At 32.2% G+C, this 13,508-nt stretch overlaps 1 protein-coding gene across 6 annotated transcripts in view; it reads right to left on the reverse strand.

Annotated features, from left to right (window-relative positions):
- LOC126825605 (liprin-alpha-1) overlaps nt 1-13,508 on the reverse strand; it is a 101,168-nt gene that overhangs the window by 69,680 nt on the left and 17,980 nt on the right. For all 6 annotated transcript variants that reach the window (XM_050555291.1, XM_050555289.1, XM_050555292.1 and 3 more), the window contains exon 2: nt 9,699-9,800. In XM_050555291.1, coding sequence (XP_050411248.1) covers nt 9,699-9,800 — 102 coding nt within the window. The remainder of the gene's footprint in view (nt 1-9,698; nt 9,801-13,508) is intronic.

The following is a 13,508-nucleotide window of genomic DNA, read 5'->3' on the forward strand; positions in this document are numbered from 1 at the left end:
TAATCAAAACTAAAGTGATCATGCCCCAAAGCATCAACCGATCAGATTGCTTATCTCTGCTTACCGTGAGCAGACAACGTTCATCATCAAACTCCATCAAGGCATTCACCTAATGAACGCCTACACCAAGTTTGAACATTCTAGCTCTATTAGAAGGGGAGTTATTGTGTTCCAAAGTCTCGACCAATCATATTGCTTATCGCTCTGCTTACCCTGAGCAGAAAATGTTCATCATCAAAATTAGTCAAGGTATTGATGTAATAAAGCTATATACCATGTGTCCTCACTCTCACTTAATTAGAACTAAAGTTATCGTCTCCCAAAGCACCAACCAACCTTGAGCAGAAAATGCTCATTATCGAACTTAGTCAAGGTATTGATGCAATGAAACTATACACCAAGTTTCATCACTCTCACTTAATTAGAACTAAAGTTATCGTGTCCCAAAGCATCAACCAATCAAATTGCTTATCTCTGCTTACCCTAAGCAGAAAATGCTCATCTTCGAACTCCTTCAAGGCATTGACTCAATAAACACCTATACCAAGTTTGAACATTCTAGCTCAATTAGAAAGAGAGTTATTGGGTCCCAAAAAGTGTGGCGGACAGACAGACAGATGAACACATTTTAATAGTCCTCAGCTTTCTTCGAAAGGCAGGGGACAATAAAAGGAATACATGACAGAATGGTGGAACCTGTACTATTCATATTATCATTTCAGTAAACAATGATTTTCATGTGGCAGCTCTAGATGGTGTGTTGGAAAACACTTTGTTCAAGGGACAATTATTACTTAATTTTCTTTCTGAAGTATAATCCACACACCAAAGAGACCAATGCCATCTTATCATTAACCTACTTCAAAAATAGTTCAGAATTTGTAAAAGGCAACTGATCTGTTACTAGAAACATATCACAGTGGACCAATATAGATCAAATAAGTGAGATCACAAATTATTGAATCAAATGAGATAGAATAGTGTAGTTATAAGTAAAATCGAAATTATATTTGACATTTACCTTAGGAACAAGAGGAATTTCATGGTTGATCTCAGAAAATATTATTAATCAATGACTGTACTAATTAATTATTCTATAAATAAACTAAATATCTGAAAGCGTTTAAATTCCACACCAGAGCACTACAGATACTGTTGGAATAACAAGTGAGGCTTAACGTCTGCTTTCATCTAAATCACAGACAAAAATAACAACCAATCATCATAGTGCACTGCATGTACATAAATGTATTGTTAGCTTAATTAAAATCAATCATAAGTGTACTGCACGTACAGTTAGAATAATAACCATTCATAAAGCACTACATGTACTGTTGGAATAATAACCAATCATAGAGCACCACACGTACTGTTCGAATAATTGTTGGAAAATTGGAATAATAACCAATCATAGACCATACTGTTGGAATGATAACAAAATCCCTGAGTACTGCATGTACTGTTGGAATAATAACCAATCAAAGACCATACTGTTGGAATAATAAAAAAATCACAGAGTACTGCAAGTACTGTTGGAATAACAAAACATTGAGCACATGTAGGCTCTACTGTTGCAATAACAACCAACCATTGAGCACTATAACAGGTACTGTTGGAATAATAAACAATTATAGATCACAAAATGTACCGTTGGAGTAGCAATATAGTCCCAGATGCAAAACTTTCATGCACTCAAAATGCTTCATTGGAGTTTTTAAACAATATGAATTTTTTTTAGTTCACCTGACCTAAACAGTTGTTTGTATTTTGCTATTGAACCTGGGGCAACCTTATGTTTGCTCATAGATCTCTTTATAATTATGACTTATTGTAATTAATAATTGGGATTAGTGCTCAGCTAAATATATATATCTCCCTATTCCCATCCCATATTTCTATTGCAATAGAATTAATAAAAAACCGGCAGAAATCAATAAATAACAGATATTGGCCTGCTCTAACTATTGTTATATTAAGTAGTATACATGTAGTTAGTTTGTTTCAATCCAAGTCAACGAGTACAGGCCAAACAGGAGAATCGGTTGGGCTTCTATTCTATAGACTTATGAACTAAGTGAAATAAAGACAGTTTTTTCCCCTCTTGTAAAGAGTGGGTCAATAAATTATATTAATATCTCATCATGAGTCTATTATGAGCTCTTCAAGAGTTTATACTTACAATACAATGCCATCAATATCTTTTGTTGTTGCTGCATGATTTTTTTTCTTAACTATGATTTCTCTTATTATCCTCGTCAGAATAATTCAATCAATTTGTGGTGTATGTTAATTTTGTTATTTAAGGCTATTTAAAGAATGTTTCCAAATCAATAAACAGATATCAAAATAAATAATAGGTCTCTAACTCATCAGATGGAGCCATTAGTTGCTTTAGGTTAAATAAGAGCAACTATTTAAGTACTGGTTCCGATTATTAACAGAATAAATAGTTCAAACTAAACTTTTTTCATCTCTCCTGATTGGTTTTCGATTTAATTTATTATGTTTCCTACTGGTATTTGAATCACATGTAGTTGCATGATCATTATAAAATAGATGAGAGTCAATGTTAACATGCAATCGTGTAGGCTTGTCAAATATTTAGTCCAACACCATGCAAGTTTCCTGATCATTAAGCCCATCGCTAAAGCAAATCAAAATCTTTTATCACCGGTATTATTATTATTAAAATACAGTTATGAACATAGCCAGATTTCTATACCCTTAATACGGGTACATCTAGCTGTGACAGTTAAATACAAGCCAACGGTGAGGCTGATGTCCCCTGCCAAAAAGCCAAAATAAACAGATGACACATCTTAATTAATTGCACATTTATTTTTTTCAAAAGTATCAAGCAATCAAACTGATTATGTATACTTAGTATAAGCATAAAATGTTCACGATCAAACTCAGTCAAGGTTTTAAAGTACCTGGTAGTGGTAGTAAAACTATAAACCAAGTTTCATCACTTAATTAGAACTAAAGTTACTGTGTCCCAAAGCATCAACCAATCAAATTGCTTATCTCTGCTTACCCTAAGCAGGAAATGCTCATCTTCGAACTCCTTCAAAGCATTTTACCTAATAAACACCTACATGTACACCCAGTTTGAACATTCTTCTTCAGTTAGAAGGAGAGTTAATGTGTCACAAAAAGTGTGACTGACTAACAGACAGCTGGACGGACCAACAGACAGACAGACAGACGGACGGACGGACAGATCCATTTCAATAGTCCCCTGCTTTCTTCAAAAGGCGGGGGACATAAATTAAATATCTATGACTAGCATGAATTATTTCCAGGATAATTTTCAAAACACATCTTAGCAAATCACAAAAATGCAACTCCAAAAATTGAATAAATCACTAATAATTATCTAAATTCTGTTCAAGTTTGTATGTACTTAATGATGTCTGGCTTATATCAACATAGACAAAATTATCCAGATTTTTTTCTCTCCCACAGCCACTTTTGTAAAGAAAAGGATATCTAGATTTAGCCTAAAGATCTCGCAAAAGACCAATAAGTCTATAATGATATAGATTGAGTCTATAACTTTCACCTCAGATGCCAATTAATAACTTTGTGAAAATAACCTATGATCCTATAGTAATTTACGGATCTTCGTTTCCAAGAAATGTTAACACAGTTATTTTTATTCTTTACAGTTAAATATGAAATATAAATTCCAACAATTATCAGATTTTTCTTATGTGACAACAGTCTGCTTGCACAGCTCAATTTGGCAGAATTTATTTGTCTTGTTTACTGCACAGGATTGAATCTGCTTTATTTTTATTATTCATAAATTGTGAATATTCTATTGGAGATACAATGTTCTTGCTTCTTATTATTCAGAAAATTATGCTTGAGATACCCTGAATATAGCAGAGTAAACGTTGTATGAAAGACCTTCACAAATGGAACAAAACCATCTTAATAATATTGTTTAATACAATACTGCTCAATTCTAGATAGTAAAATAAAATATATTTTTATAAGAAACTAACTAGCTGATCACCATTTACAAAATAGTCCAATATTCTAGTTTGCTTGATGATGTGTCTTCTTACAAGTGGAACTACAGAGGGTTACTTCAACCTCATTCAGGATCCTTTGACAATTCTCTGTGACAATTAACAACACCCTGGGCCAAGTGGAAATTGACAATTTAAGTTCCAACTTTTCACTACATGTAAGCTTTATGTACAGCAGCAGAATGATTGATGCAGGCGCACATTTCTTGTCTTGAAAGACTGGGCCACAAGTACATGTAGACAGGATGTAAAATTTCATTTGGCTGCATTCTGTTATTTCAACTCAATTCGCCTTTTGCAAAAGAAGATAATTTAAATTTGGGCAATCAAAGCTATAGTGGTTGGACAAAAATGATTGAAGAAAATAACAAATTGCCCAGGATTATTTTATAATACAATTCACGTTTCATGATCTGTAAACCGGAAGTCGAAATAATGTCCAATTGTTAGGAAATAAATTATGATACGCCGAAAATCTAGTATTTTCCCATTTGGAGCCTTTTGAGATGTTTTTATCTTGAAAACCGAGCCTATTTTATGTTGTAAAACTTTTGTTACTCAAAGTCCTATCGGTGGTCTAGGGTGTGCATCCAAATATAAAATCCTCTAGATGCCATAAGTGGTCCAAAAAGGGCCTCAATCTTTGAAATAAGTTGTACATTTTTTTTTTTCTATTCAAAAATGCGATATGGATGTTTCGGAAACTTCTGGTGCAGAAAATTAAGGGCCAAAGCCACGTGTTAAAACTATCTTGACAATGATCCTTAAACCGGAAGTAGTCGAAAAAATATGAGATATTCTCATAAAAATGTTTTTGGTGAAAAATGTGACTTCTCCATCAGATATTGCTGTATCAAAACAGTTAAAGTATCATTGGATAGCCCGGTGAATGAACTAGGTTTTCTGAAAGCCATGCAGGTGTAGTTATCATTAGGTTTATATGGGTCTATTGAAAACTGTATCATGTATAATGTTTAACATGTAATGCTAAGGTTGCTTTTTTGCAACGAAAAAGATGAATATACTGAGCCAAACAGGGTACTAAATCAAACTGCAACATCAGCTAGGGTACATATATGGATAATATGTGAAAACCAACCTACACAGCACAGTATGATAGATCGCTGTCAACTCAAGTATTCTTGCAAATGGTAATACTAAAGTAAATATAATATTACTATCAATTATTAACCTCGTCATCATCTTAGACCTGTTGATAAGATTTTCCTATCCAGCCATAACATAATAAGATGCCTGACTTAGATGTAATGTGTGGGTGTGGGTGAGAAAATTGGTATTAATTCATTAAATCCTTCTTTATATCAATAAAGATTATGTTAGAATTGATGTGAATTGTATCCATTGCAAAGACACAGTATGTTATTTATTATATCCATAGCAGCATGTCAAATAAGGTGGATTAATGTTATTTGTTCTACAATTATTTATTTGTTATTGGAAAATCTATATGATATATTACAATGCCTTTATTTTCCCCATTCATTAGAAATCTAGTTTTTGGTAAAAAAAAAAAAGATTATTTATCGTTTGTCCAATATATTATATTATAATTATCACTAAAGCAATTGATGCTTTTAAAATAATGATTTTTTGTTGGTTTAAAAAAATAAATTTAAGGGCTAAACCCATCACAAAATGACCAAAAATATTTAGAACTTTGAAATATACACATATCGGTACATGTAAAACTATATTTAGCTAAATACCCCTTAGGACAAATAGTTAATTCTTAGAAATTCTATGATCAATATTTTCTGAACTTAGCAATTCATACAGACTTACATGTATTTACACTGTTTCAAAATGTATGGCCTCAAGGTTTGCTGTAAATTGTATTTTGATGTAAAAATGATTAAGTGTCTAGCCACTGAATTGCATATTTTAAAAATGAAAGCCTGCTTAAGCTTGTGTTAAAAGTATGCTTACCAGTGTAACACAAGCAAAGATACATAAAACATATTTTAAACATGCATTATGCAATAGTTAAATCTGCCTATTGCAGGTCTTTCTTTAGGCCCGAAATGTTATCTAAATTATTAATTAGACATTAATTAACTTATCCAAACCATAATCAACTCTCGATGCCATTGTCAGCCTGCGATATTTATTGCGTATGAATACATTTTGAGATGGATAATTTAACTTAAAAATTACTAAAAATGAATAATTGTGACTTTGTTTATTATCGTACCAACGTTAGTAATGATGATCGTGGCTAGCCAAAAATTGAATCACAATCAACAAGAAACACAACAGGGGTGGCAAAACAACGAGACTATGAGTGCATATGCCCTGTTTCTCTTAAAAGTTAAAAGCACGGGGCAACTGTCCTGCGCCCACATTTTGCAAGAGACGGATAGAAAACAAGCTAAAAACAAAAGCGATTTTTCATACAATCATGGGCCATAATCCAGAAAGCTATGATCTGAAATGCATAAATATCAAAAGGAACCACAACCATTGGATTATAAACAATCTATGCATATGTACATGTAATTGTGTAATGGGAAACATATAGTTTATGATCTTACATCGTATATAAATTTTTTTGGGTTAAGGCTATTGAATACAGTATTCAATAATACATGAAAGACAGACTACTAAAAATATAAGTGATACATATATCAGGAACACAGAGAATAAAAAAAAGAGGGTCATTATACATGCGCATGTATGGTTTCCATAACTTTATCATATAAATTTATTATATAAATTGTTTTAAGGTGAGACTACTACTCTACTCAATAATGCATGACAGACATAGATTGGTAAAAATCTACACGTGACTTCTCATATATAATAACATCCCACTGTGTGATATTACACCGTCAACACGAGACTAAACGTGTACTCCATCTAGCCAACAACTTTAGCCAATGAAAATGAATCAATTATGAATGAGAAGTAAATTGTTAGAATTTGAGATACTTTGATAACCTAATATCAATATCTAATTTGTCTGCTGCAAAATAAATGAAATAGGAATTATGATCCATTGGAAATATATTACCAGAACAATAGCCAGAAATTATTCACCATTCTCGAGCGACTGCATGAATGGCTAAAAAGAGGACGGTGCCATTTCTACATTAGAAAATTGTTTACGAACAATTAAATGGTATCGGTTTGGTACCATTGAACTGTTATTTCAGACCACACCATTGGATTTTCCTGCCACATAAATATTATTACTCTTCCCCCAGGGAGCAAATAGCCGTTGTCAAAGTGAAAAGTACCAATATAAAATATATTCTCATTATCAATTAGGAAAATAGAGAGAATTATCGTAGGAATAAGTACACTAAATAACTACAATCATGGGGGAATTAAACAATTTCTCTAACATACCACAATAACGTTTGTTCAAAATAACAATAACAGCCCGTGGCAAATTTTCTTTTCCATATGAACTTATTGAAGACACAGTGGTCATCTCTGAAATGACATAACTGACAGTTGAAATGATAGCTTTATCATGAATTATAAAACAAATATGCATGTACATGTACATAGCCAGGGATCGTACGCTAAAATATGAATGAAATTCCATGAATTTCAAGGACCAAAACCGTCATATTGCAGGACCAAAATTAGCGCCTTGCGTGCAGTGACGTTTTTTATGAGAAGTATACCATAACCAAGGCTCTATGTAGTATTTTTACTGAATTAAATCTCCATGTATAATTAAGTTAATCTACATCTCCATGCAATAAAATCAACTTCTTACAAATTATGAAGGTAAATATAAAAAAATAACTGTCGGTAACAGTCGCTCTAGCATGTTGAGTGACATCGTCTGCTAATTAATAGCACTCGCGCAGGGCAATGTCAAAGCACGACATTCGTCATTGTTCAAACTTTTGTTATCGTCTAAAATAAGTGCTTACACTATTCCAATCAAAATTCTTGTTGACATTTGTACATATGAATATAGCTTGTTTATTTTTTTATTTAAAAACACAACCCCCATTCAAATTATAATCATAAACCCTAGAAAATGCCATCAAAATATTATCTTTTTTACAAAATTTTCACGTTTCCATGGAGGGGAAAATTCCATGACTTTCCATGGTCAAATACTCAAATTCCGGGTTTTCCTGGCCTGAAATTTGCATAGGTGGAATTCCATGACTTTCCATTTTTTCCAGGAAATGTATGAACCCTGTGTAGATCAAATAATGACTACAGGAAAAGTCTACTGAGTAGGCGAAAACACTGCCATGTATCTTAAATGATGCAATGAAATGAATGAAAATCTTAACGCATCTAAAAATTTGGACAAATGGAATATCTGAAAATTTAGGAGAAAAAGAATTAATGTACATAAAGATGTACATGTATCAGGAAATCTAGTCCTTTTTGTACTGCCTAATAATAACCACTCCCTACACATCCATGTCATACATGTACATGTTACTATGTACAAAATATCAAACCTATCAACTTAGTCTGCTCATTAAAATATACATCTCTGATATTATCTTCTTTGCTGTTTTATTTCATTTCTTAACTTCATTTTGCAATATAGCTAATCATACCATCTTACGCAACATTAAAACATATTTTATAGTTCACATCTCACAGCTTCCTCAATGGCACATTCAAACTTAATGACAGAAAGAATTTTAAAGTACATATTGTATCTTACATGTACATGTACATTTACTAAATTTCTTGTATCTTTATGTTCACATCCATACTATTAGTATTGACTAGAAAGATCTTAAGGTAAAGATACATTCCCACGAAAGTATTTATAAGGTTATTTCCAATAAAAGTATGGCATATTTGGTAAATGTAGAGAGTATAGAGACAGAAAACTTACTAGAAAAACACTGGATTGACTGAAAAATACCCATGTGGCTCCAACAGTAAAAACATTTAAGGGTATCCCTAACTGGCAGACGAAAGGAGCGTTTCTTGTGTGTTCATCAAATGGCTAACGGTTGTGAGAACATTGAGAGACTTACACTTTGAAGTTGGCAAAGGATAATCCAAGAATTCATTTAACTTAGGCTTTGATATTTATGGTACATGTAAATGCAGTCGTTATTGTTTGTATTTTAGAGGAGAGCCAAAAAAAGCTCCCCTTAATCAACAAATTGAAAAAATCGCTCCCCTAAAAAAAGTTCTTTGCCCAGTTTCGATAAGAGTGATTTAGAAATTAAGGAGTGTGATCTGATATTAAGGAGAGTGATATGATGTGTGTATGGGAAATGGTTCTGAACATCAATAACTGCATGTTAGGAGGTCATTCCTGGTTTCATAAATGATAATAAACCTCTGACGACTTTGTAAAGGAGAGCGATTTTCAATTTTAAGGGGAGTGACAGGCACTCAAGAGCGATCGCTCGCCTTAAAAAACAATAACTGTAAATGGATAACGACTTACGACACAAATACAAGCTAAAATATCATCAAATCACACAGTTCATATGCAGGAAAGCAATGTTAAAGATAAATTATCTAAAAATTCATGTTCATTTGACTGGCAAGTGGAATGCAACTCAACTAAATTCAGGATTCAAAAGAATTGCCTTTTTTTCATAATAAAACAACAGTTTTGGGTATAACATCCTGTTTACAAGGTGTAGATACTAACCCAGAATTTTGAAGCAAAAACATTGATATACATACCCTTGTATTATTTCTTTCGGCTTTTAATTCAGCTATTTCTTCCTCTCTTTCCAAAAGTTGGTCTCGGGATTGATTTAATTCTTTGGTAACTGTTGCTAATTCCTGACAATAGAAAAACAAGAAAATGATATGCTTTATGCAGAATCAATCGGCTTAAACTCTAAAAATATGCACCATACAAAATAATCTTCCCTAAAATACGTAACTATAGTGATTGATGTGAATGACATTTCCTAAGTAAAAATACTTTTAAATTTTGATGTACATGTACATGTGTACCTTTACAGTTGAATTCAATACGCAACTTATTTTCAAAAGTGTGTGAATTGTCTCCTGCATTTCTAGGGAATAAATCACAGAAATAATAGTAAATACACAGGAAATGATAGAGTAATTATCAAGTTGAAAACCTATGTTTACACTCCAGAACATGTATATAGTCACAAAATGGAGGTCAATGATCTCATCTGGATGCCAAAACATTACATGTAGATATGATACATTCTTATTAAATATTAAATAACTTTTAGTCAAGAAAGTAGTATATAATTTCAATAAAAAAATTATAATCAGTTACAATTCTTGAGTTACGTGTACATGTGTGTACCAGTATAAACATGAAGATGTTTTCCTACAATCTTCTTGTAACTAATCTAAAATATATTTTTAAAAACAATCTAATTACTTGTATGTCCTACTCCTATGGTACTGTAGGACATTCATTAAAATGCACTTCTAAAACTGAAATCCTACCATTTAGAAGAGCAGCCATAAAGAATGTGTACATGGCTTAGAAGTTTCTCAGACTATTTCACTACATCCTGATGTACAATTAACATGTAAGAATCTATTCTGTTTTATCTATTAACGTGTATACATGTGTTTTAGTTTCTAATGTACATGTAGATGTGAATAGTTTATATTGATGTAACGTAAGGATGGCAGAAATAAAAGAGCATCAATAATTCAGTTGGGTAAACTGAGAAGTTTGATGTCCAAGAGAAACAGTAGTAACTAGTCTGTCGATATAACTTATATTTTCCCGAGCCAACCTTACACTCTTTTACCTCTGTCAACTCTTAATACAAAAACGATCAATTTTTCTGTCCACACCATCAAACAAAATGTTTTTTTAACTCTTGAAAGAGTCAATATTATGTTCAGGGGAGTCTTTGATCTTTTAATTTCTTAGTTGCACATTTGGTATCCAATCAAAAGACTTCAAATTTAAATTTTGCCCCTAAACCAATTTCTTAAACATTAAGTTTACAAATTTCTTAGGACTTTGGTAACATTTCTTTAAATCTTTCATGATGTCTTCGATCACATTAAAATCAATTTTCCTGCTAAGAAAAATCATTTAATGTGTTCGCAGGTAAAATACCACAGATATGTCCAGTAGAATTTCTCATTAAGAAAAAAAAAAGTAAATTAAGAACCGATCAATCAGTAATGTTTATCAACCCTTCAAATAAGCTTTGTGTGCAATAAATTCAGTTAGAAGTTTAGTGGAAGTAGGTATTGTTCTGAGTATAATTCATGAGTGCACTTCTTATAATAAAGGGGATGTCGATGAAGCAACCACAAATAACTGCACACTTCACATTAAATTTTTTAGATCATCAAATGATTTAAAATTTGATCAATATTCTGAATCTGCATTTAATCAAAAGCAATTAAAATTGTGACTTAAAAATACATTTGTAATAATTTACAAATAATTATATTTTTCTGTTATTTTCTTGAACTGTAAACAAAAATCTTTAAGGTACATGTAAAAAGACTTTAATTTGACAGTTAACTTAAAATAACATGAATAATTTTTTCTTAATCCGTGAAAAATTAAATTGTTTTGCTGAAGAAAGATGTAGGTTGTCTAAATTTAAACAAAGAAATTTATTCTACAGTATCCCAGCATTGAAAAAATACCTACTTGTATAAAGAATTTCAGGTACTTATCATCCAAACTTTTTAAACGATACACAACAAAATCCAAACCACGATACTGTAGATCTGTATATAAATTAAAACCGTTGGCCATTGGACTGGGGTAGTATCCAAAATACGAATAACTAATTAAATTCCCAAATTGAATTGGAAGGATATTTCAACATGTTATAATTTGACGATTTCACTCCTGGCTTCTAATCCGCCTTGTTTGGATCATGGAAATAATTGATTTAAAAAAAAAAATATTTCTTTACACAACACACAAAGGTATCTATCCTTTTCCACTTAGTGAAAAGCTGGAACAATCTTCCCTCCACTCCATATTAGTGACTCGATCAGAACATATCCTAGAGAAATGGTGCCATTTAAATAGATATCTTTGGAATACTGAACATTTTAAAACACCTCCATACTTATACTAAATCCCCAGCCACCTCATAAATCAAGAAATGTCACACTGAAATTTTTATTCACTCCAAAATAACATGACATACAAAAATAAATCTGTATATTGAACACAGCTTGATGTGGGAGGAATAACACTATATAGGTAATAAAAAGGTAAATGTTGTCAATTTGTACTGATCAAGTAAAAACACCTTTCATCTATCCTACGTACAACCACATATATATCTTCCTAGTCAGCCTTCGTAAAAGCTTGATAAAGCTGCTTTGTAATCAATATCACAGTGTTTCAGCTAATACATCTAACATGAAATTTTAACTCAGTCCTGGGTATCGCAAGTGGGCTGTGCCATTTAAACATAACCATAGAAACGATACACACATATGACCAATGAAAAACTGCTTTACTACAGGACTCACATACTGTAACAACTCTAAGAAAGTGAAGTCTGTTAGAGTTAGACCGTCTGTGTGCCACACATTGCAGAAGTTATAACTAATGACCAACTTCCTTCTTATTTCAAGTATCAAAGACAAAAAAAAATTGATAAAAAGTTTTCTGGAATTGAGCAAGAACTTCAGATTCCGAGGAGGTACATGTGCGTCAATTCCAGCGTGGAGATCAAAGTGTGTACTAGTAACTGGTGAGCTTGAGAGTAAAAAGCCGGGGAATTATATAGTGAAATATCAATATAATTGATTGGAATGAGTGAAAGGAAATCATTCCATTATCAGTAAATTAATACAGCTAACAAATAAAAAGGAAGTCTATAATGCCAGATAATTAAAGTCACTAATCCCGTCTGTTATTGATATATCTAGAGTTACTAAAATCAAGACGAGAAAAGCCTTGGAGTTGGTTTGACAACCATAGTTCTTTAACATTGATACTCTCGACTGTAATTTGGAAGCACAAGTTAAGAGTAACCTATCACTGTCACTTTGTTTGACTACTGATCAATGAGACACTACTTTCTCACAACAAATTAGACCAAAATATTCTTAGGTTGTTGGGCAGTATAATTAAAATGAGACCATACTTTTCTTTCTTTTATGTCATTTATATTTACACTACCAGAAGCTTGTTTAAATGACCTTGCTTGACCACTCAGCCAATGAAAAGATGATTACAATTTATAACCAGCAAAGAATTAAAGTAGTTACATAAAAAAATTACATGCAGATCTTGTATACCAGAGGTGTCAAACATCTGGCCTGCCAAGGGTTTAAATGTGGCCCATGGAACAAATTTCAACAAACTGACGTGTCGATAATTCTTAGAAACTAGCAGTGGAAATCATTTATTATTGTTCTCCAGTTTCAATAAAACTCTGACTTCTGTATGTAATACAAGAGAACGTAGTGTATATGTAACGATTTTAGTCATATAAATCAATCAAATTTCCTTTATCTTGATATTTTTGTATGTCTCCAGCCACAGGAATCTGACCTTCT

The sequence above is a fragment of the Patella vulgata genome, chromosome 6, assembly GCF_932274485.2.
Source record: "Patella vulgata chromosome 6, xgPatVulg1.2, whole genome shotgun sequence".
Taxonomy (NCBI): Eukaryota; Metazoa; Mollusca; class Gastropoda; family Patellidae; genus Patella; species Patella vulgata.